The sequence below is a fragment of the Mytilus edulis genome, chromosome 8, assembly GCF_963676685.1.
Source record: "Mytilus edulis chromosome 8, xbMytEdul2.2, whole genome shotgun sequence".
Lineage (NCBI taxonomy): Eukaryota > Metazoa > Mollusca > Bivalvia > Mytilida > Mytilidae > Mytilus > Mytilus edulis.
In genome coordinates, this window is record NC_092351.1 from 44709226 (window position 1) to 44736042 (window position 26817).

The following is a 26817-nucleotide window of genomic DNA, read 5'->3' on the forward strand; positions in this document are numbered from 1 at the left end:
GATAAGACAATGTGTACATAAAATGCATTGGCATCGAGTGGGTTGCAGGTTCATTGAGTTTCCTCTCTTTATTATCTATACATAGTGTCCCTGGAAAGATAAGGAAAAGGGAATATGTGTGGGATATAGATGAGACAACATGTTAAATATTTGTTTCGATATATGAATAATAATGCAACTTATAGAGCAGGAAAATCGAAATTACCATAATGTTCATCATGTTCATGTTTAAATTGGTTTTTTTTTGTTTTGTTTTTTTTTGTTTTTTTTAACTTCTTTGTGGTGTCTCTCATTATTCTTTCTGTTTGCTTTTGTGGGCTATCGTTTACATTTTCCTGTATGTATTAAGGAAACAGTTTCTAAAATATCTTTTCATGATACGCAGTATTCTTTCTTTTCAATGAATTTTTGTTTCACATTTTTTTTTTGTTATTTCGTATTCACATGATCATTTATATATGAAGCTTTTATTTAATCAAAATTTATGTATTTAAGGAGCTCCTGGAATATTTCTGGGCCTTCTAAAACATTGCATGATGTCATGAAATATTACAGGGGAATTAATCGAATTGTGAAGGTCCTGAAATAGTTTTGACCTTCATAAAATTGAGTGGTCGGGAGGTTCTGCAATATATAATTAAAGACATCCATAAAGTTACGAATATAATATCTAGCTTGTGCATGGAAACAGTAGAACATTATTTTTTGCAAAGAAAGTTTATCGTAAATAGACTCCCGAAAAAACACACTTATGGACAATTGTTATTTTGTAAAGGTCCTAAAAAATTTCATTACATGCTGAAATTGTATTATGGGGTCCTCGAATATTTAGAAGCTCCTCAAATATTTATGGATATCCTAAATTCAAATTATGGAGTTCCTAAAAAAATTCAGAATGTTGAATAAATTCGCGCCTCGTTTTTAATTTTACACACGATTATTTTATTTGTTGTACTCAATAATTGGTATATTTGCACTCTAAAAATCATTGTAGTAAATATTTCATCTAGACTGTACAAATCCATGATTTCATGATTAAATTTTTTGTTGTTGTTTGTTTGCTTGATTAAAACTATATCCAGTCTCGTCTTCATTCAAACCTATCCCAATATAATTACTCCTATTTTCAACAAGTATCTATATTTGTTAAGCATTTGATTTTAATAATAAAGGATTTATTAGTTTTGACACAGCGGTATATAGCCAATTATTCGTTCATTAACTTGTTGTTATATCTTAACCTTTTCTTATTTCTCAAATTTCCAAAGATGTTCACTGTAGGGAAGCTTTAAATCAAAATAGGGTTTCGACTGGCGACATTTTCAATGGCTGAAGTGCGACCACTAGTAGCCAAGGCACCGATATATTTTGAATTTAACATAAAATACGACAATTTCGGTAGTATTATACAAATTTATAATTGAATAAAATTTAGTTTTAATAAATATGTTGTTAATACGAATTATAGGTGGGTGGTCTAATATTTTGGTATTTTCAAATCATTTTTAAATTAATTTTCTTTAGAAGAAGAATGAATCGATTTTTATTTTATAAGTCCGAAAATTAATTTTCTTTGTTATTTTAAAGAGATCAAAAATTATTATCATATAAACCGATCCCAACTGATTTTATAGAGTACAAAATTCCCATAGAGCTGCATTTAACCAAGCCATGACAGATTTTCGTCAAATTAAAACTTTTTTCAGCTTACATTTTTTTTTCTCTCACAGTTATTCAATAGATGAGATCTGATCAAATCTTGTATAGCACTTTAGTTTAGATAATAAAAATCTTTAAGTAGAACTTTACAAATTGACAAATGAATTGTAATGATATCCAAAAAAATATGATTTGGAGTCCGAGATAAAACTGTTTCATACCAAAATTATGATAGAAAATCTCAACTAATAATCAGATTTCCATTTAAGTGAAATAATTGGAAATATAACGAATATGTGTACTATATAAGGCAGTTATTAAAGTAGATAGTGCATTAAAGAATATGTTAACTTATGTTTTAAAAAAAAAAGACATATTAAACTCTTCCGGCCATACGTTTGGCTGTGCTGGGTGTTTATAAATACACAACAACGCCATGTATGAACAGCCGACCTTGCAAGACCATCATTGGTAGGCAAGGTCGTTAAAACCCTGTTGTTGTCTGAATGAAGACGTTAAAGTTCCATTTAGTAGCAAGGATGCACTTTAAACACTATGAAGAATCTTTGCAAAAACTCTCTGAACGGCTGTAGGTGACCATGGTCTTTTGCAAGGCAAAATGTCTGTCCCTGACAACCGTATCCTCATTTTTGAATGACAGCTAAATCTTCTATCTTTTCGTCTTTCATCCCAGTCAACCCCTAACTTGCAGAACTTATTTAATTATATAAAATTGAGAATGGAAATGTATTGTTATATTGTTCAAGTCCTGAACATGTGGGAGATATTTGCCACTGGGTGTTGGTCAAAACAGTAATAAATTATTTAAACTCATAAAAATATCACGTTTATCATTTAGAAAAAGGACGCAGAAGACTCATATGTGGAACACGAATCAAATCTACCAGAAGGATAAAGCTACTTATTGTAACTTGGATGAAGAGTTGCATCATTGGCACTCATACCACATCTTCTTATATCTACATAACCAAAAAGAACACAAAAAATAACCGTATTCATCGCAGGTCCAAGTTTGGCTAAAGTCATAAATGGAAAATCCATTAAAGGAACATACAAGTACGATTAAAAATTAACATCAAAATGAAGCTTGACAAGAATGCAAAATGATAATTCTTAGTCATATAAAAAAAGATGTGGTATGATTTCACATGAGACAACTCATAACAAGAGACCAAATGACACAGAAATACCGCATAGTCAGCAATAAAAGGCCTCGAACTCATAAACAGTTCAAACGAGAAAATTAATGGCCTAATGAATGTACAAAAAATGAATGAAAACAATTATGTAACACAACAACAAACGACGACCACTGAATTACAGGCTCCCGACTTGGGACAGGCATATAAAATTGAGAATGGGAATGGGGAATGTGTCAAAGAGACAACAACCCGACCATAGAAGAACAAGACAACAGCAGAAGGTCACCAACAGGTCTTCAATGCAGCGAAAATATCCCGCAACACGGAGGCGTTCTTCAGATGGCCTCTAAACAATATATATACTAGTTCAGTGATAATGAACGCCATACTAAACTCCAAATTGTACACAAGAAACTAAAATTAAAAACAATACAAGACTAACAAAGGCCAGAGGCTCCTGACTTGGGACAGGCGCAAAAATGCGGCGGGGTTAAACATGTTTATGAGATCTCAACCCTCCCCTATAACTCTAGTCAATGTAGACAAGTTAACGCATAACAATACGCACATTAAAATTCAGTTCAAGAGAAGTCCGAGTCTGATGTCAGAAGGTGTAACCAAAGAAAATAAACAAAATGACAATAATACATAAATAACAACAGACTACTAGCAGTTAACTGACATGCCAGCTCCAGACTTCAATTAAACTGATTGAAAGATTATGTCTTCATCATATGAATATCAGGTACAATCCTTCCCGTTAGGGGTTTAGTATCATACCATCATAACACCTGGTTTTTAAATGAATGTGTTTAGTTCCGATGCAAAGACCCTATAAGTGAATCAATATTAACGCCAAAATATGCAATCTTTGATGACCTGACAACAGTATCGTAACTATATCCCCTTCTTAATAAGTCTATTTAAAGGTTTTGTTAGCTTCTGAGGTGAATACTGACATTTTTGTGCTTTATAAAGAATATTTCCATAAAAAATTGGATGTGAAATACCTGAACGTATAAGAAGTCTGCATGTTGAGCTATATTTACGAATGATGGTCTTATATACCGATGATAAACTTTAGTAAATGTTTTGACTAGTTTGTGATATCAAAAACCCTAGTGTAATAATTTTTCAGTAATACATAAATTTCTCTCGTTAAAATCTAAAACATTGTTACATACACGAGCGAATCGTACAAGTTGAGATATATAAACACCGTAAGAAGGTGACAAGGGAACGTCACCATCTAAGAATGGATAATTAACGATAGGAAATGAAAAATCATCTCTTTTATTATAAATTTTAGTATAAGCTTTCCGTTAATGATATAGATATCAAGATCGAGGAAAGGGTAGTGATCATTGTTAGTATTAGCTTTATTTAAAGTAAGTTCAACAGGATAAATTTCTTTAGTATACATACTGAAGTCGTCATTATTGAGAGCAAAAATATCATCCAAATATCTAAAAGTATTATTAAATTTGTCTATTAGATGTTGTTTCGATGGGACTTTGCTGATTTTTGTCATAAATTGTAACTCATAGCAATACAAAAACAGGTCCGCAATAAGTGGTGCACAGTTAGTCACCATTGCATTATTTGGAATTCCGATAACCTGACGATATACGGAATCTCCAAAGCGAACAAAAATGTTATCTAGTTAAAAATTCAAGGGCATATATAGTATCAAAGCATGTCCAATTGACATAGTTTTTTTTGTTTGTTGCTACTAAAAAATTACCTAAACGAGTTTGAACATATATATTCACATTCTGACTTTTTAAATGCCCATTTAATTAATGTGTGAATTTGTTCTCAATGTGAATGTGAGGCAATGTGGGGTATAAAGGGCAGAGAAATCAAAACTTTGAACAGATTCAAAATCACCAATATAAGCATGCAATTTATCAAGTACTTCCAACGAGTTCTTGACACTCCAAAAGTAATTAATTCCACTATTTTCGAAGGCCTTAAGTTATTTGAACAATTTATTATCAGGTTTTTGATTGTACCAAGTGAACTGGTAAGAAGAATAGACAATTTAGTAGTGGAACAATGGCTTGAAGACGAAATAAATCTATATTTGTAAGGGGTTTTGTGTAGCTTCGGAAGCCAATACATAGTTGGGACTTTCATTGCATTTGGTTCTGCTTGTAAAGCGGTAGCTAAAAGTTTATGTTTGTTACAGATGTCGTTTTCTGAAAATGGAGTGAGTTGGAATGTTGGTGAATTGGTGATTTCTTTTTGCAGAACCTCAATGTAAAATTTACGTCAAACACTAATAATATTATTACCAGCTTTATCGTCCGGGACAAAAACAAATTTGTTTATTGTGGTTATTGTTAGGAGTAAAATGTTCTTTAAAATGTTGAATACGTATATCAACTATGTTCATTACAGAATTAAAAAAAGAGTCCAAAGATTTTTGTCAGCTTTTTTCCGCTTTATCCAGTTCAAACAGTAAGTACGGAGTGAGTCGTGGATGATATTACGACACTCATTTCAATTAATAATTGACGGGGGACGATATTTAGGTCCTTTACTGAGGAATAATTTTAACTCTTGAATATACATACATAATCTGGTGAGTTGAAACTTGTAAGCGGGATCCCTACCCTCCCCTAATCTGGGACAGTGGTGTAACAGTACAACATAAGAACGAACTATAAAAGTCAGTTGAAAAAGACTTAACTCATCAAACAGAGTGAACGTGGCAGGGTACTTGTACATCCCAACAACAAAAAGACACTAAGTACAGATCTAAGAGTAATCGCGGTTAATAAAAGCTAGTTCAAAGCCAATAACAGACTGTTTGTAGATCCATGGAATTGCATATGTATACATAACAATTATATTTAGTTTGCCTTTAATTTACTGATAAAAATAATAAAAACTAGATATCATTGAGATGGGAGCCATCTCTGTGTGCCCCGCTGTGAATAATGTGCATTAAAAAATTGTATCTTTACCATAGGACATGGGTTTGTCAACTGAAATCAAAGTTTTTGACCTTGACCTTTGACCTAGGAATTTGTAAACAAATTATGACACACCCTTTGGTGTTGGTTTATAAACATGTCAAGTATAAACTTTGAAATGATAACGGTTCTCAAGATATAGAGCGGACACAATCTTTACCATAGGACATTGGGTTGTCAGCTGAAACCAAAGTTTTTGACCTTGACCTTTGACCTAGGAAGTTGCACATAAATTATGACACACCCTTTGGTGTTGGTTTATATACATGTCAAGTATAAACTTTGAAATGATAACGGTTCTGAAGATATAGAGCGGACACGATCTTTACCATAGGACATGGGGTTGTCAACTGAAACCAAAGTTTTTGACCTTGACCTTTGAACTAGGAAGTTGTACATAAATTAAGACATACCCTCTGATATTTGTTTATATACATTTCAGGTATAAACTTTAAAATGATAACGGTTCTCAAGATATAGAGCGGACACAATCTTTACCATAGGACATGGGGTTGTCAACTGAAACCAAAGTTTTTGACCTTGAACTTTGCCCTAGGCAGTCGTTCATAAATTATGACACACCCTCTGGTGTTGGTTCATATACATGTCAAGTATAAACTTTGAAATCATAACGGTTCTCAAGATATAGAGCGGACACGATCTTCACCACAGGACACAGGGTTGTCAACTGAAACCAAAGTTTTTTTACCTTGACCTTTGACCTAGGAAGTTGTATATACATCATGACACGCCCTCTGGTGTTGGTTAATAAACATGTAAAGTATAAAGTATGAAATCATAATGGTTCTCTAGATATGGAGCGGACACAAAGTTAAAGTGTTACGGACGGACGGACGGACGGACAGACTGATCACTATAGGGCGACCCGCCTTTGGCGGGGCCCTAATTAATACCAATAAAAACAATACTCAAAGATCTAATTACAGTGTTGAATAATCATTGGTAACCTCCATAGTTTCATTTCATTTCGGCCCGATGATATAAATTATAGCTGCAACTGTATTTATCGTAATAATTTATAGAATACACATTCAAGTATGTTCCTAGATGACATTTGGGTCATGGATCATGATTCTTTCTTCTCTTAGTCTTCCAGAGGAGGGGACTAGTGTAGATCATTATCCAAGGCTAGGGGAGATAATCTCATGTAGATGTTTGATCATCGCCTGGTGTAAAACTGCAATCTCACCATGACACTATTGAAAAGTCACCTATTGAATATCATTGAGTCTTTTTAAATCAGATATACTCTTTATCAAACATGGTAACAAAAGTGGATTAAATACTGTCAAAATTAAAAGTAATAAACCATTACTTATAAGAATATTATAGCTTGGTTTGTAAATTTTTTATCAAATTTCTGATCGTAGTGAAAGATAACTGAACGCAGGATGGAAAAAATGGTTATTTATTTGGGTTGAAATTGAGAATTGAAATGGGGAATGTGTCAAAGAGATAACAACCCGACCATAGAGCAAAGGGGTAGTACATTGTGAAGAGTTGGCATGGTTTTTGCTATGTACAACAATTTTCTTCAATAACATTCGTTTTCACAATAATTTTTTTAACTCGATGTTGTTGTTTTTTAAATGACATAAACTTAATTTAATACTTCGAATTCCCTCCTACACTTTTTCCTCTTTCGAGAGGCTAAAGATACCAAAGGGACTTTCAAACGCATCAGTCGAAAATAAACCGTGACAACACTATGGCAACAAAGAAAAGACGGAAACAAAAAACAGAATACAAAACATAAACATAGGAAACTAAAGACTGCATGAGCAACACCACGAACCACACAAATACGTCTATACATTCATAAATCATTGTAAATAGCAATATACATGTATATCTGTGATTTCAGAAGTTGATGACTATAGCTTTAAAAACTCGGCTACTTGTATCACCCAAATTCTAAATCAATAAAAAAAATCATTATTTATTAGGATATTTTAATTATAATCTAAATTTAAATTGTAAACTTTGGAAATTGCAACCGTTAACTATCATATGGTCGTACTTTTGAATTATTTGTCAAATATAAAAAGAGTTTTACTCCTCTGTTGGCACTTGGAAAATCACTGACCAGAAATCCGTTAAAGAATTTTTCAGCACAACTTAAAGTTAAATCCAGATCAGTAACAACTCTCGGGTAAAATTGAAACACTGCTTTACCGTTCTTTTCAAGAATAAACTGCAGAGTCCGAAAAAGATTAAGTAAGTAATGTTCTTTTATGAACCACTGTAAAACTGAAACACTAATAGCATATTTAAATATTTCAGATCGAAAGTTTACTCCAGTAGAAACGTCTAATTGTACAAAATCGTTCAATGATGTGTTCCATTTAGCATGTGCAAGAAGACTTTGACTAATGTCTACACCTATAACCATGTGCCCTTTTGCTTCAATTATTTGTGATGAAACACCATTACCACATCCGATATCAAGAAATATTTCTTTTCTGTTTCCTATAGACGAAAAATTCAAAAGATTCAAAGCATAAAAAGTCATATCCCTTTGTATTGCAGTGTTTCGTTCATTTGCTATATATTTTGTCACTTCTTGCTCACCATACATTTTTGCACCAGCTACTTCCGGTCGCCTAGTATGTCCTCCTTTCAAATTTCTAACACCAAATTTTGCGATATCTTTTGTTAATTTGAACTTATGATCTCCAATAAATGGAACCTTGTTCAATTGTGTGTCTTTCAACAAGTATATAAATCTCTCCTTAGTCATGATTTGTAAATAAATGGCACTAAGCCGGCAAGTTACATTTTAGTCCATTCTAATATGAAAAACAAATGGCGGTGATAACCACGAAAACATACGGAGAGTAACTTTGTACGGCAAGCATTTTTACTTTTTATCACTTAACCTACTATTCTAGATATACAGATAAATCGTGGTGGAGGTTAATTTTATTAGTTTTTTAATTATTTATTTTTTTTGTAACAGATCTTTGGTGTTACACTAGTTTATTTTATAATTGTTTGTAAATTTTGATTCATGATTTGGGATTTTTTTTAAATTCCTGTTTATAGTTTCGCTGCTAAAACTGCAAGAGATCAGATCTGTAGAAGAAAAAGTGGAAACCAGAACAAAGGCATGTTTTTTCGTTATTAGGAGAAATGGGTTTTCATGTCAGATCACGCCGGTTTTGTTTTGTTTAAATTATTTAAAAAAAATATATACTGTTCAAGCGTTTGGGTAGACTCTTCCGTGAACCTCCCTTTTATGTTTGTAAAGAAGCAAACGGCTGGCACTGTGATTTTTTCAAAGGGAGGAGTTTGAACAGCCACTCAGCATGCACGGTTGTCGTTTCTAGGTCAAATGTGTCAATTTCGGAATGCAACACATTACAGTTAATTAGTATCATCATGTGCACCATTTAAGAGTTTGACAGTGTTTTAAAGTAAGGAAATATATTAAATGCATGACAATTTAATTGATAAAATTCTGCATTTTGAAGTAGTCAATACACGCATGTGCAAACAAATTTTTAGTGGATTAATTAGAGCATGGGTTTGTTCACAAAGCGAAAGAAGCACGTCATATTAAAATCATGGTTTTCAAATGCTGAGAGTACTTAAACCTGGTTCGTAATTACTTTTTATCTCTCGTGACCAGAAGGGCGAAGTGAGCTTTTCTCCTGAATTGGTGTCCGTCGTCTTTCGTCGTCCGTAGTTTCTAATTTCTAGAAATCTAATTTCACTCATATTCGATATCATTATTTCATAATTTGTATATTATACTTATATATACTTTTACAAAGAGTTATTCTTACTTTTTAATGTGTTGTTGAATAGTTGAATTTACAGTTTCCACGTTCCAACTTCTGTATTCTTTAGTTTAATTCTTAATAATACACTTATTTTAGTTAAAGACGTTTTATTAATATTTCAATAAACGAACTTTTCAATTTACCATTAATATTGTTTATATTTATTGTTTTGTCATATCACCGGGAATGATTTATTAATTGCTTTTGTTGAATTATAAATAGGTAAATAGGTAAATTCTACTTTTATTTGGCCTTTTTAACTTTTTTGGATTCGAGCGTCACTGATGAGTCTTTTGTAGACGAAACGCGCGTCTGGCGTATATACCGGGCTGAATTTAGTCCTGGTATCTATGATGAGTTTATTTACAACCACTGGGTCGATGCCACTGCTGGTGGAGATTTATTTTCCCGAGGGTGTGACAAGCCCGGTAGTCAGCACTTTTTTTGTTGACATGAATTTTCATTGATATGGTTATATTTATAAATTTACTGTTTACAAATTTTTGAATTTTTTGAAATACTCAGGCATAGATTACCTTAGCTGTATTTGGCAAAACTTTAGGAATTTTGGTTCTCAATGCTCTTCAACTTCGTACTTTATTTGGCCTTTTTTTAACTTTTTTGGATTCGAGCGTCACTGATGAGTCTTTTGTAGACAAAACGCGCGTCTGGCGTATAATATACTAAATTTAGTCCTGGTATCTATGATGAGTTTATGAGTTCTTTACTGGTTGTTATTTGTGTGTTTGGTCGTTGTATATACCATTTCATATCCACTTCCGGTAATCGATTTTCTTCTTTATACATCATAGTTGCATCAGCGGCATGGACGGTGACACTTCCCGAGAAAAGTTGCAAGAACAGATTCGTTTACAAGGAGAAAGAGTTAGACAGTTAAAGATTGATAAAGCTGAAGCACAGCAGGTTAACTACCATTAATTTGGAATAATTGATACAATAATATGAGGCAGGCATTACCTGTAAATGGGGACGAAGTCTGTATGAATTATTTTTTTGTAACTTAATTATTTGTCAAAAAAAAAAAGAAACGGTAATACCGTAACGTTTCCGAGTTTGGTTCTGTTGTTAGGGATTTTAGTTGTGACGTTATTTAAATTATGACGTCATATGCAATGTAAACAAAGAAACGCTATCATTAGGTAACGTTTTTTCATATCAAGGAATTATTAAAAATGAAATTGATATTGCGCGTTTCTTCCTATTTTATACTAGACTGATAAATATATATTTTACTCAAAGTTTCATACAAACGAGACCGGAAAAAGGAAGTATATTGTACATTTCGGCGCAGGTCCGGGATTTCAAAACATGACATAAAAAAAAATAAACGAATTTGAGTTCATTAGTACAATGAAAAATTCGGGAAATTTTCCCGAATTTTTTTTTTTATTGAATTTTCTACTGTTATTGGGGACTTCGTCCCCATATAAATCTGTAACCAAAATATGGTACAGAACTGACATGTCAGAGTTCCAACTTTTTTTATATCCTTGATTTGAATAAAATCAACCAAAATGTCTGAACAGTTTTGCAGTTAAAATCAGAACTTGTCACACTTTGAACGGGAGCGTAGCTATAATCCGACACCCCTAAAATCCAACAGTCCAGTAGTTTGACAGTTCGATAGTCTGACGGTCCGATAATCCGACAGTCCGTTAATCAACAGTGTGTTTGACACAAGCTGTCAAGTGAAGCCATGCACTGAAAGTGAAATGGGTCAGTTAATTTGAGTTTACACAGCTATAGTAGAACTTCTTGTCCAAGGAAAAATACGAATTTACAGGTACTGCAATCGCTTTAATATCATGATGATATCAGTCTGAAGGCTTTGAATCCAGGTGAAAACCGGTCATTTTCAAAATTCCCGGGTTATCTATTTTTCTCAGGTTACACCCGCAGGATACGGGTCAGTTTTACAGGTATGACGACGTCATGCTGATCGATTTGACACATGTTTTTTTGTGTAAAAAAAAAATAATTTACAATCGTTCCATGTCTTTATTCACAGACAAGTGACTGTATGTTGGACTATCGGGCTGTCGGATTATAGGACTGTCGGACTATCGGGCTGTCGGATTATAGGACTGTCTGACTATCGGTCTGTCGGATTATAGGACTGTCGGACTACAGTACTGTCGGATTATAGGACTGTCTGATTATAGGTCTGACCCCCCTTTGAACAGTTGTATTTACCAAAAGATCTAAATGGTAAAGAGTACTGCACAAATCTGACAAATTAAATCGAGAATGGAAATGGGGAATGTGTCAAAGAGACAACAACCCGACCTTAAAACAGACAACAACAGAAGGTCACCAATAGGTCTTCAATGCTGCGAGAAATTCCCGCACCCAGAGTCGTCCTTCAGCTGGCCCTTAAACAAATATATATTACTAGGTTAGTGATAATGAACGCCATACTAAACTCCAAATTGTACACAAGAAGCTAAAAATAATACAAGACTAACAAAGGCCAGAGGCTCCTGACTTGGGACAGGTGCGAAAATGCGGCGGGGTTGAACATGTTTATGAGATCTCAACCCTCCCCCTAAACCTCTAGTCAATGTAGAAAAGTAAACGCACAACGATACGCACATTAAAATTCAGTTCAAGAGAAGTCCAAGTCTGATGTCAGAAGATGTAACCAAAGAAAATAAACAAAATGACAATAATACATAAATAACAACAGACTACTAGCATTTAACTGACATGCCAGCTCCAGACTTCAAATAAACTGATTGAAAGATAAATGTCTTCATCCATTCAGAGTTTCTACTGCTAGCTGTCACATGTCAAGTATTTCAATAATAAAACTGTTGACTAGAAACCACAGACTGATTTCTTCAGACAATTAAAGTGTAGATCCAGCCATTATTCAAAAGGGAATTCTAATCATGTCCCCATTCTAGTGCACTGATCGTCACATTGCATTTATATTTCCTGCTATTTTAAAATAAACATACTTGTAACCCATTTTTATGTTTCTAAGAGGAATTGAAGTCCTAGTCTTATCATATGGTACTAGAACTAACTTTTGGTTACCCATTTTATGTTTGAAGAATATTGCCCAAGTGAGCATGGTGAGAAACTGAGAGTTCCTGTTCAAATTTAAAGAAAAAAAAACCTCATGAAAAACTGAACGTTTGAGTAAACATGGTAAATTTAATATTACACAAGTCTTTGAGAACCCTGATCACACCCTTATGAAGTCATATGTGAGACCAAATATATATAAAAAGATTACACTGTATAATTTTCAGTGCTTTATTTGAAAGGGACACATGCATGACATGTACAATAATGAACAGGTGCTTGTGTAATTTAGAAAATATTGAAATATGTGACATGTCTTACACAATCATGTAGACACATATGTGTCCCTCTAGCAGATAGAGACCACAGACATGACAGAGGCAGAATACAATGTTAGAATAGAATGAAACAGGTGAAAAAAGGTGTAAATTAAGATGTCATTTATTACAAAAGGATCATTTCATATAAATAAAAAGGGGATTTAAATACAATTTCAAACAAATCAGTTTAATCTGCATTTAACAATAAACATGATAATCATGATAAATTGTATCACCAAAACTTAAATTTCCCATAATTCTGTGTTTCTGAATTGGTTCATTATATTTACCAGATTTGCTGAGAAGCAGTCACTACAAGTCATGTTTCCTATTTGTAAATTCCACCTTAAAGTATTGCAGAAATGGTCCAACAAATGCTCACTACGTCATCTATGCCAGGTCAGTAACTAATCCAATATAACATGCACCAATTCAGAAATGCAGAAATATTTCTTTGACTCAATTTATTCTGAATTCAGAAATTTTTGCTGTTTTTATAATGCCAAAAATTGCCCCAGTAAGGCCATAGAAAAACTAAGCATGTCCTGAAATTGCAATGAATTTTCTAGCATTTGTATCGATTATTAAACAATCACAATAGCAAATGCATGCACACATTTTGAAATATACAGTCATTTATTTGATCTGGAAAGAAGAAAAAAATCGATTTTTATCTGTCTAAATTTAAAACTTAAATCTCCTCTCTGAATTGGTCCATGTTTGAAATGTGAGATATGAATAGGACTAAAGTCATGGGATTTCAACAGATTGTTTATGTGTGTATAGTTTATGTGTGTGTAGTTGTGAATTGGACTTTATCATGAAAGTTCCTTATCTTAACATGCTTAAACTTAAACAGTTTATTTTTATCATAATTTTAACATTTAAGCTATATAAGCTATATAAGGATTTTACTTTTGCAATACATGTAGTGCACAAAGTGTCTTTACATGCTCTAGTCTTTTACTTTCACAATTAAGCTTTACTGATTTGGAATACTAAATTTTCAACTACGGTATTTAAGAAATGTGAAGAAATTTCACATCTCAAAAGATTTTCCACTCGAATATGTGTACTATTAAAGGGCTCAAAGTTCAAGACCAGTTTCACTATCCTCTTATGCAAGTGAAAGTTAAAGTTTGAAGGCTTTGTCATTTTACATGTAGGAATAGCAAATTTGAAAATCCGATAATTGTTTCAGACTATATGGAATGTATGAAATTTCTTAATAAAAACTTATTCAAGAGAAGTTTCATGTATTTCTGTAGTTTCTCTATCATCATGACCACCATTTATAATGTTCATATAAAGCCTGAAAGGGGAGACTGTTGATGAGGGATACAATTATGATAAAAAAAAAATGTCCTGCATATATGTATTCACATATATCATGTATATGTTATGTATGTACAAAAATGTATGAACAAAAGTTTCTTTTGAATCTTCAAAGTTTTGTCAATTAGAAATTGAGCCACCTACTTTTGAACTTGATGAATTTGACACTTTGTAAATCTGTGCATGCAAGAATTGTAACATTCATGCTCTTAAAAGTCCATTATACACTTTTGTCATACACAAGATTCATGTAAAGCACTGATAACCTCATTTTGTCACTCATGAATTAAACCTTATCTTTCAAATTGTATGACAATTCCGTGACCTCATTTTAATATGGAATTCACAAAATAATGAGAAAATTTAACTGGAATTAATATAAGAAAAAAATATGGATGTTGAAACTCAGCGTGAAGCTATAGAAAAAGTAAAAGGGAGTGGAGATATACATAAACGTGTTGTAGTAACATTGTCAGGTTCAGAGGTAATGTTGGATTCTTTTCAAAAGTTTGAGATTGCATCAGAATTTCTCTCTTACCATGCTTACTATCTATTGACATTTCTTTGAAAAGTGTAAAATGAAATTTGTTTTTAATGTGGGTATTTTTTTTTTAAACTATTTGTCGGCCATCTTGCCTTCTGTGGCCATGATCGATGATATAAATTATTTGGAGAAAATTTACATAGAAGTACAAGTTAATTGAATGCTTTTGACTTCAGTTGAAGTCTTAACCATGTTTGGTTGCCGTAAACCTCATGAAAATTGAACTTTATTTTTTAATTCTTATATTTTTTTAAAAAATGGAAGAGGTAGTTGAAAGATTTTATTTTTGGATGGGTGAAAATTATGTTTGCACTTGAAATGACGGCATACAACCCTTGTCTGACGTTCTATAGATATGGCATGACATCAGACAAAGTGACATTTTAATTTAAGTACTTATTGCATCATGTGTGTGTACTATAATGATCGTGATTTTATAGATAATGGAAAATCTATGAATATCTTTACAATTTAACATGAGTAAACAGAACACTTACATACATAGCACTATGATCAAAATGGTTAAAACGCATTGGAACAAAAGTCTGGTAATATTTATGACAGTTGCAAAAATAATATTTTTGATAGATGATTGATTGGTTGGTTTGCTTTATACCGCATAAGTACAAAAAGGCTATATCGCTGTGAGAGCTTATTCAAAGTTTTTAATAGACAGAGAGGCTATTATTTTCACTGAAGACTTTGTTTTGATTTTATGTGTACATTGTTTAAATTCATCAAATTGTTTTTGAATTAATATTTGTTTTTATTTACAGGTGAAAGATGAAGTAGCTAAGCTATTAGAATTAAAGGCACAGTTGGGTGAAGATCCTGGAAAGGGAAAATTTGTATTAAAATGTCCGAAGGTAAAAAATAAATAGTAATTTATTTCAAGAAAATAATGTATTATTAGCTATAACCTGTATTAGAGACATGTTCAGCTGTTACATAATATAAGAAATAAGGACATGAAGGAGATATTATGGTATAATTGTCACTAAATCTTTGTGCATTTGATTAATCAACTTGTCTTCATTTGAAATTCAAAATAGTCTTTTGATTCCAGTAAATACAGAATGTTTTTTATCGTTTTCATAAGAATCCTGGAGTCATAAGTTCATAGCAAAAACCTTTACACACAATACATTAGATTGTTGTTTGTTTTGCTTAATATATTGTAAAATTTCAGCCTTGGTTCTTTAGCTGATCAGCATGAACATATATATTGGAACTATTTATTTATTCAGACATTTCCTTCATGTTATTTTATATATCACAGGGAACAAAAGATTACAACCCGGAACAGATGTCCATAAGGGAGGGGGCATTCAAGACAATAATTGGTTGTTTCAAGCGTCACGGAGCAGAAACTATAGACACACCTGTATTTGAACTAAGAGTAAGTTTTATTTGAGTATTAATTCCACCACTATGAAAAATGTCGCAGTTTGATCGGATAATTGTCATGATAACAAATGATTAAAATTATATTTTTTTCTCAAAATCAATTTATGTCTCCATCATTTATATCATTTGCGAATTTGGTACATTGTATTAAAGCATTGTTTATGAAAAATAACTTGGTCGAGGGAAAACATTGCTTCTAAAAAAGTGTAAAAATATTTTTCTTTTGATTTGTAATATAACTGTATTTATAGCTAAGAGTTATTTAGGTTGTTAACTACTTTTATACATGCTTTATCATGTTTATTAATTATGTTAACAAATTATTTGTATTAGAAACATCAAATTTCCATGAAGTTATTTAGACACCCACTTCCATTTACCAATGTCTCTTATTTTTCAATATTTTGAATGAAATTACTTTTGTCATATATTTTTCCATTACTCCTCAATACAATGATTTCATATTTGGTTATGAGCTCAAAGTTATAAGTTATAATGTATGATAAATATTTGAATTACAAGTGGGGGGTATGCTCCACAAGACAACACATGTATTCTTGTTTGAATATCAATATAAAATTGTGTATTTTTAGGAAACACTGAAAGGAAAATATGGAGAAGATTCAAAGTTGATCTATGATTTACAAGATCAGGGTGGTGAATTATTATCTCTAAGATATGATCTAACAGTATCCTTTATGTTATATTCCAATTGTTATACTTATATATGAAGGAAATTATACGAGCAAAAAATAATGAGGTGTGATATGATTGCCAATCAGACAACTGTCCACTGGTGTGCAATTATAAGGTTGTACAGCCTTCAAAAATTAGAACTGTGCAGTAGGCTTTATAGGGCCCAGATTAAAAAAAAAAATGAATAAATCCAAATGAGAAAAATAACACGCTTATTTAATATGAAAAGCCATTTATCAAAAAAAAACAAATATGACAGACATGAACCAATAACTACAGGCTCTTACTTGGGACAAGCACATTATGTTGACTTTTGGATGTATTTCTTTACAGGATATATTACAGCATGTGTTATAGACCATTTTCATAAATTGAAGAAAAAATAATTTAAATTGAGAAGAGACTCATTATGCATATCTATTAGATTGGTTTCCAATTACTTTATTTTTTCAAAGAAAAGTTTCCTTAACTCTTATAAGGTACCATTTGCAAGATATTTAGCCATGAATAAAATAACCAATATAAAACGATATCACATAGCTAAAGTATACAGACGAGATAATCCTGCCATGACAAGAGGAAGATTTAGGGAATTCTACCAGTGTGTAAGTACCAGGCACTATTAACCTTGAATACATTTTGTAATAGATTGTCAATAGTCATTCATGTATGTGTTCACTAATTTTCGTACAACTGAACAGTTCTATATAGAGTTTATTAAAACCTATTAATGGTTTTTCTATCATGTCTTTTTTGTTTAAACAAAAATTAATATCTTTTATTGGTTTGAAACTAAATTGATATCTCATTTGTTTTCATTTTCCAATTCAGTTGTATTGTAAAAAAAAATCAGATGCTACAAACATTTAAACAGTAGTTAACTTATTCTTTCAGATACTTTTAATGTGGATATTTCATTAGGTTATTATTTTCACATGGGGATTAAATTGAGTATCAAGCTAAAACTACCTCTTCATAGCAATATTCTTGATTCTTACAAACCACCTACAGGAGATATTAACACACATTTTATGTAATTATGAAATAAGTCTACTTATTTTATATAGTATCAGCAAAGGTTACATGTTCCTTGAATATTATGTTTAGATAAACAGAATATTTTCTCTTGACAGGATTTTGACATAGCCGGACAGTATGACGCCATGATACCTGACGCAGAATGTGTAAAACTGGTTGTAGAAATTTTAACCAAATTAGAACTGGGAGATTTTGTTGTGAAGGTAAATTTTCCTAAACAAGAAAGTTAAGAGAAATAAATGGTGAAATTAGAGACTTCCAGCTACTTAAGGTGGTACCTAACACTACAGGGAGATAACTCTGTTAAATCAGCTAAACGTTTTAATTATGTTGCATTGTGAAGACAATATTAAGCTTCTCAATGATCAAAATTAGTGTTTGTCAAACTGCTATATAACTAGTGTAATTTTTCTGATAAAGTGGTTGGTTGAAATTTCTAAAATTTTGATACTTTTGTCAAATGGTCAAAGTAAATTATTTGTCAAAATTTTATGAAATTTAAACGAGCCAAATTAATTTTAGTGAAGGTGTTGGGTACCACCTTAAGAAGAGCGTTTTGGGATATAAATTATTATGCTTGGCATGAATCAAAGTATTCTATGTCCTGTTGTAGCAAAATTTGGTTATGTTTATTGATATTACCGTAATAATATTCATTGGTAACAGCTACATTATATAAATTAAAAAGTTATAATTTAAAAAAAAAAAGAACATTGAACAGCTAAAACAAGTTGAATAAACATACAGAAACTTGAGGAGTGTTGCAAAGAGAAAAAAGTTTAAAAAACCCAACATGTTCTTAGCAACATTACATCTTAAAAACAAAGAATTGTCAAAGTTAAAATAAAGGATTATGAATGATCAATTGACCAACTTTCCATCTTTTAAGGGAGCATTCAATGTTAAGACAATAGTGAATATGTTGTATTTTTTCAGGTTAATCACAGAAAGTTATTAGATGGTATGTTTGCAGCATGTGGAGTACCTGATGATAAATTTAGAACAATTTGTTCCTCTGTAGATAAATTGGATAAGGTAAATATTCCATAACTGAAGACTTCATTGGTTAAGTATCGGATACAGTTACGGACCATTTGCGTTCACATGGCATTTTATATCATAATGTAAGAAATGCATAAATATGGCAGATAAGTCTTTAACTATATATTTCTCTGGATAGAATATAAAAGTTCAAAACCTTTAAATTTGTTGTTCAAGGAATGAAAAATGTTGCATGCATTTCATTTAGGAGATTACTGTATTATATATTAAGCTCCAATGGCATCAATTGGTGTTTTGATGAATGAAATTAAGTTTACTAGTGACATGTTAGCAGAGCCAGTAAACGGGTATTTTGCTACTATCAAATCACCAATTGAGTTTTAAATACAATAATCTAGTCTCCATTCTAATGAAACTGACAGAAATCAACAACAAATGATACATTTAAAGTCTGTCATATGTCTTCTGTGCTTGGGGATACATTTTCAAAACATCAATTGGGAATTGATGCCATGAAAATTGGTGATGATATGATATTAAAATGAGCGTTACAAACGATGTTGCATTAGAATGATTGATTGATGCAGATGGTCTTGAAAAATAACATGTTTTTCAAAATAGCTATGACCTTCGCACGTCCTGTCTTCAATCCAAAAAAATATTAGGAAGTAGGATCAAAGGCAAAAAGCATAAAACGCTGGAAAAAAATATATATAAAATTGAAAATCTTGAGTGTTTAGTAATGAATGATTATATTTTGTTGAATATTTATTCCAGACATTCTGGGATGATGTCAGATCTGAAATGATAGACGAGAAGTTTTTAGACCCAGCAGCAGCTGACAGAATCGGTACCTATGTTAAATTAAAAGGTGGACTAGATTTAATAGAAGCCTTACTGACTGATGAAGACCTCAAAAAACAGAAATCTGCAGTAGAGGGATTACAAGATCTGAAATTGTTATTGAAATATTGTGATTTATTTGGCATTTTAGACAAGGTGAGAATTTTTATTTTCATGGTGATGTACTAATTATATTTTTTTTTATGGGTAGAAAAAAACAGAATTGTCCTAAACCAGATATTTAATTTGTGGTTAGAAAAAACAGAATTGTCCTAAACCAGATATTTAATTTGTGGTTAGAAAAAACAGAATTGTCCTAAACCAGATATTTAATTTGTGGTTAGAAAAAACAGAATGTGGGTAGAAAAAATAGAATTGTCCTAAACCAGATATTTAATTTGTGGGGAGAAAAAAAAAGAATTGTCCTAAACCAGATATTTAATTTGTTGGTAGAAAAAATAGAATTGTCCTACAACCAGATATTTGATGTCAGTAAAAATTTCAAAAATGGTTTATTTAGGTTTCAATTTCATATTTGTCTGCTTTAATATCTATATAACAGAATGAAAAAAGAAAAAGCTATTTTGGATAAAAAATTAGTCATGTTGGTTAAAGTATTTGAATTACAATGACTTCATGAAACTTAATGGAATTCCAAAAAATTTGAATGGCAGTTTCTCTACTTCTGTGCATTTTTAAATATCTTGAAGTCAGCACAAGACATTTTGATCAAATAAATCTTTTGTACATTACAGGTATCTTTTGATTTAAGTTTGGCCAGAGGATTAGATTATTATACAGGTGTTATTTATGAAGCTGTTCTACAAGGTTAGTAAAACTATTTCAGATCTTGTTCCTGACCTATATTAAAAGGAGTGCATTATATTTTCCAGTATATGTAATTGTATTCATACATTTGTCAGTCCTTCTGATCTTTTCTGGAAAAAAAATGTGTTTAATTTAGTTTACCTGGAATTTGTGGTCACATCAATTTGCAACTTAGTGAACAAATTCATTATTATGTGGTTTGTTTCTCTCAAATATATAAAAAAAAAAAAAAAAAAACGGTCTTGACAATTAAGATTTCACAGGTTGCTGAACATAAGCATAGCCTCTTATGAAGATACATCCTTGATTTTTTGAATTTAGAATATTTTAACAGATATATGAAAAATGTTATTTGATTGGAGAAGTGAATTAAAATAAGTTTGTCTTCTTACTTTGAATACTAATAATTTCTGTCTTTAAATGTATTTGGGATCAATTGATGTAAAAAGCTTAAAAACACCTGATCCCGGAGTCCTGATAAAGGTCCTATCCCCCTCTTTTATCTACCTCATCTTTACATTTGCCAGGTTTTGCACACAAACCATCTGCTGGTTCAGATGAGGAGAGTGTGAGTGTAGGTAGTGTAGCTGGTGGAGGACGATATGATGGTCTGGTTGGTATGTTTGATCCCAAAGGAAGGAAGGTACCCTGTGTTGGTGTCAGTATTGGTATTGAAAGGGTTTTCTCAATACTGGAATCAAGAGCAACTGTGAGTATTTCAAAAATGAGGATATAAAGAGTCTTCAGATATCCCAATTTAATCACCACTTTGTCTGTGGAGATATGTATACTCATTGGGTAATCTGACCAGTGCAAAAGTTCTAAGGTCCTTTAAAAGGGATGTTCCATGTATATTTTTTGATAAAAATGTTTTTCTGAATAGCTGTACGAAAAAAAAATTGTGTCGGTTTATTAATATGTATTATGGAAATTTGAGAATGAAATAAGGGCTAGTTTCTTTTTCTTGCCGATTAGGATAGATATTTTGTAATTTTAATCAAAACAGCACATCAAAAGCAAAACTAATTTTTCATTCATACTTCTTTATTTTTGATAATTTTTTGTTTGTATACAATTTCAAACAACTGTAAATAAATTACAGAAGGGGAGATAATTTACACGTTTTATTTTTAAAGGGAGATAATTTTGAAATTAATTAGATATGTCCTAGTACAAAGATATATGATTAGTGATTTGTTGTTATAATAAAACAAATCTTAAATTTTCTGTCTTTTTTTATCATAGTCTTCCAAAGTAAAAACCAGAACGACAGATACAGAAGTGTTTGTTGTATCAGCTCACAATGGTCTACTAGAAGATAGAATGAAACTGTGCAATGAATTATGGGAAGCTGATATAAAGGTATGTAATGTTATGGAGAGTTTTAGTTTGGTTATTTTATGAAATTGTATGTTTAATATATAAGATTCATTTGAAAAGAAAAGAATTGATATCTTCCACTCTTTTCTAACTTGAAAAATCTGAAGAACAAAATTATTAATGCAGCCTACAGCAGAAAAAAAATCTTGATAAAGGGCTAATGTTTGAAACTGAACAACAACTTTAAGTGCAATAAAAAATGATTAAATCTTTTAATTTGATCATCTATCAATTGTAAAATTTCTGAAAGTTGGATAGAAAAATCCATTTGAATATAATAATGAAAGGAATTCAATAATTACCCGTAGAAACTTATTTATTCTTTATTTTAGACTGAACAATCTTATAAGAAGAACCCAAAGTCATTAAGTCAGTTCCAGTATTGTGAGAGTAGTGGTATACCTATAGCTGTTATAATAGGTGCTAGTGAATTAGAGAAGAATATAGTAAAGTTAAGGATAGTGGAATCAAGAGAAGAGGTTTGTTACTAAATACTGTCAATTTATTATTATTCATGTGACCACAATATTGAGGATCACAACTTAGAATAACTACAACTTGAATTGTCCAGAGAAACATAAATTTGCTAAAGACTTGTATGCGTCATTATCAAGGCAAATAAGTCAAATATATACAAAAATACAAGTTTTCCTCAATCGGCTTCCACTGACATAAAAGTTTTCTTATGTTCATGAAAAAGTATAATTTTGTGAGGCACTTTGGATATTTCTTCAATAAGGATTTTTTTCGTTAAATTTGCTACCTTATGATATAAATATTTAAACTGGAGTTATCAATGATGTTAAAATTTGTAATAGTGTTCATTTATATAAAGTTTTATTTGGTTGCTAACTCATTGACATAAATCCTTTTTCCATTTATTAATAACAGAAAACTTTCTTTTTTCAGATGGAAGTACCAAGAGAAAAAATGGTAGATGAAATTAGATCAACGTTGGCCAAGTTATCACAACAGAAGACACAGAATAATGCCTCTAGTTCATAACAACTGACTGAACATTATTGTTTATTTATTTATTGTCCTCCATCATGACAGACATTTATTGTAAATTTGTGCATGTTATAGTGCAATACAAAATAACTACCCACCACATTGTATGAATTTGTACAATGTTTTAATTTGCTTTAAATATTTAATTACAACAGACTTTTTAGAATCATGTATGAGAAAATATTAGTTAGGTCTATGATAATTTGCACAAAATGGCTTCAAAGTAAAATGATATGTAAAGTATCGTAATGGCAATAACAGTTGCATTCTCAAATATTGTTGATATAGTTTGTTTAAACAGTTTATCTTCAGTTATCTGACTTCTTGTAATGATGGTATGCTTTTGTACATTTTCCCAAAGGGATTGGATATTTTATTTACTTTTCACATTTGGATCGGTTAGATGTTTTCAAGTTTCAGTAAGTTTAAGGTATATGGCATTTTAATGTTACTTTTGAATTTTCTTTTTGCATACCATTACATTATTTAATTATTAAGGAAAGAATTGTTTTAACTATCATTGTTTTATGAAATTAAGTTCATGAACTACAAAGTTATGAATAAATAAATAAGAACAAAGTGTTTTATTTATATAATGTCAAAACTATGAAACATTTAATTATATGTGCAGTGACAACTCCAACATATAAATATTGAACTTAAATTGTGCTTGTTTTATTATGTATGCTAAGTTATAATATTTGGCATAAGAGCAAAGACTAATCAAAAATGGAATTTTAGAATTTCATAATTACAAAGTGAGTCTTTTTAAAATCACTATTACATGTTGTTTTAGATTAAAGAAGGAATCCTTTTCACATTTAATATTGCTGATACTGCTTTAGTTCTCTTGACACAAAGGTTCAGTTGTAGTAAGTGCAAGCAAAAGTCGTGTCCTAAGACTCCTTATTTCATCTATAATCCATGTGTCAGTCCAATATTTTCTAATGCACTCGCTGTGTCTCCAGAGGGGAATAAGTTTTACCCTTGTCCATCTGTACATCATAAATTATTTTTGTGCAACTGAATGTAATATAACTTATACACAATGCTTATTACAGCAGAACACAGATGAATTAGAATTTGGGTGGTATCACTTTCATCATTCTTGAGTTATGTCCCTTTTTAGATGAAACTAATTGCTAAATTTGCTATTTATTTCATTGAGTCTCACATATTGACCTGTCGGATCTGTGTTCCATGGACACATTTTTCTTTTATTTTTAAATTCTCTTTTCACGATTGAAAGTAAGAAGGAACCAACAATCCTACAATGACAGACAACACCATGGCAAAAAAGAAAGATAAAGGCAATCTGTACATAAAACATAACACTGACAAATAAGATTTATGATAAAACTTATGGTGAACTTAGGTGCTCAGGAACGGTAAATAGTTTCTGCTCCACTAGTTTTTATTTTGCATGTTTTTCTTTGTCTTATTTGGACCAAACTGAATCATATTGCCTGAAGACCTAAATTTTGCATTACAATAAGGGTTCCTTTAAAAAGTTAAATACTTGGAAATTATTTTGCAACATATTGCAAAACCATTTATTGGCCTCTAGAGTAAATTAGAATACATTTCATATCAGTAATAAAAGGAAGGATAACAAAAGGCTGGAAGAGTATTGTTTGTGTATTTTAGTCAAAAGTAATGGCACCCATCAAGCCAATAGTTTTTGTCGAGTCTGCGACTTGTTGCAGAAAGCTAGACATGAGGATAGTGATCCGGTGGGGGCGGTGTTAGCTATCTTCTTAAAAGCTTTATATTTTAGAAGGTGGAAGACATGGATGCTTCATACTTTGTATATTGATGCCTCATGTTACAAAGTTTCCGTCAGTCACATGTCCAATGTCCTTGACCTCATTTCATGGATCAGTGAACAAGGTTAAGTTTTGGTGGTCAAGTCCATATCTCAGATACTATAAGCAATAGGTCTAGGAAATTCGATGTATGGAAGGACTGTAAGGTATACATGTCCAACTGGCAGGTGTCATCTGACTTTGACCTCATTTTCATGGTTCAATGGTTATAGTTAAGTTTTTGTGTTTTGCTGTTTTTCTTATGTATACTGTATGCAATATAGGTCTACTATATTTGGTGTATGGAATGATTGTAAGGTGTACATGACTAGCTGACAGGTGTCATCTGACCTTGATCTCATTTTCATGGTTCTGTGGTCAAAGCTAAGTTTTTGAGTTGAGTTCTTTTTTTCTAAAACTATATGCAATAGGTCAAGTATATTTGGTGTATGGAAATATTTTCTGATATTTCAGTCGCTCAGGTTTTATTTGACCCTGAAGTCATTTTCACGTTTCATTGCTCAGTCAGTGTAAAATGTTTGTGTTTTGGTCTGTTTTTCTTAAACTACAAGCAATAGATCAACTATATTTGTTGTATGGAAGAATTGTTGCCTGTACATGCCTGCCTGGCATGGTTCATCTGACCTTGATCTCATTTCCTTTTTAAAGGCAGAATGAAAAGAAAATCTATATTTAAGATATATGCATATTTTAGTTTAGTATGGCTCTGAGGTAGTGAGTTCAGGTCTTGTTGGACTTTTAATCTTTTTGCGATTTTTCTGACAAAGGTTTGTAGTGGTCTCCAGGTACTCAAGTTTCCTCCACCAATAAAACTGGGCTTCAAAGTTGCTTTAAAAGCATATACATAAACCAATGTGTATCCTTTTTGACTTGAAACTGACTGCAACTCTGAATATGGTTTTGTTTCTCTGATTTTCGTTAGTAGGCCAGGCTATCAATATATATATAATCTGGTGTTTTAATTTAGCAATAAAGGCAGCTAATTAATTACATTAAAGCTCACTAATTCAAAAAGCGGTATTTCCGAATTATAAAAGTAATTTACAGAACACATTTGTGTCCAAATAACCTAGGTTACCGGTATATAGGATGTATGTTTTGTCACAAGTAATGGAATGTGTACCTAGTAAATTTCTAGGCATGTCAGAAGTACTTTAACAAGAAATTCTAGAGAATAAAATCATTTTCAGTCCATATAGAAAAAACTTTAGCATTTGTTTTACATGAAAAAGAATTCTGTAATTCAAAAAAAGGTTTATGGAGGTGAAAAGAATAAATGCAAGGATTACACATGACTTGTATTTAAAGAAATCACATCATTTAAGGGAGCTACCATTTCATTTTGATTTTATTGTGGGGGGGGGGGGGGGGGAGGCTTACTAGAATGAAATTTCAAAAAAAAAAAGCAGGACAGGAGTTTTGAGTTATAAAAACAGGGTGGATGTCAATTTATATAAAAAAAAAGCAGGACTGAATGGAGTAAAAAAATAGAAAGGCAGGACAGAGAATAGAATAAAAAATGTCAGGACAAAATTTCCATCATTACTGAAGTTTTAAAAAAATGTCATCACACGAAAACATATTTACACAAGATTGGAATGGTCAGCTAAAAAAGTATCACATAAAAATCACTTTTAATTTGTTCATGCAATTTCAGATTTTTTAATTGTTTCAACCTTATCTGAGATTTATTTATTATAACCAAGGATTTGCATTTATTTTAATCTAATCTTAATGTTTCTTATTTACGGAAATAGTTCATTGCTATATCCGTAATCGTAATAATGACATTGATTTAGATTCATTTAGTGTTAGTCACTAGTGCGCTTTAAAAACAACACCGAAATAGTTAAGCGTCAAAATAACAATGATCTATTTACTCGTTGCTCTGGACAACAACAAAGTTGACGAAAAAAGATGTCAGGAC

The 26817-nt window shown here is 31.5% G+C and overlaps 2 protein-coding genes across 4 annotated transcripts; one reads left to right on the forward strand and one right to left on the reverse strand.

Moving 5' to 3' along the window:
* Positions 1-7814: 7814 nt before the first annotated feature.
* On the reverse strand, positions 7815-8629 carry LOC139487017 (uncharacterized). Its single transcript, XM_071272037.1, has one exon. The coding sequence runs from the start codon at positions 8562-8564 to the stop codon at positions 7824-7826; it is 741 nt and encodes a 246-aa protein (XP_071128138.1). The 5' UTR covers positions 8565-8629; the 3' UTR covers positions 7815-7823.
* A 1749-nt stretch (positions 8630-10378) lies between these two features.
* Positions 10379-23643, forward strand: LOC139485671 (histidine--tRNA ligase, cytoplasmic-like). 3 transcript variants are annotated; one of them, XM_071270304.1, is made up of 14 exons: positions 10385-10533; positions 13274-13379; positions 15636-15725; positions 16139-16258; positions 16860-16955; positions 17442-17567; positions 18096-18203; positions 18937-19035; positions 19780-20001; positions 20601-20673; positions 21201-21382; positions 21919-22035; positions 22386-22532; positions 22963-23643. In XM_071270304.1, exons 2-14 carry the CDS (start codon positions 13302-13304, stop codon positions 23056-23058), a joined length of 1554 nt encoding a protein of 517 aa, XP_071126405.1. In that variant the 5' UTR covers positions 10385-10533; positions 13274-13301; the 3' UTR covers positions 23059-23643. The 3 variants fall into 3 exon arrangements, with proteins under 3 accessions (XP_071126403.1, XP_071126405.1, XP_071126404.1); XM_071270302.1 differs by lacking the exon at positions 13274-13379 and having other exon boundaries at positions 10379-10533; XM_071270303.1 differs by lacking the exons at positions 10385-10533; positions 13274-13379 and adding an exon at positions 14679-14799.
* Positions 23644-26817: the final 3174 nt, after the last annotated feature.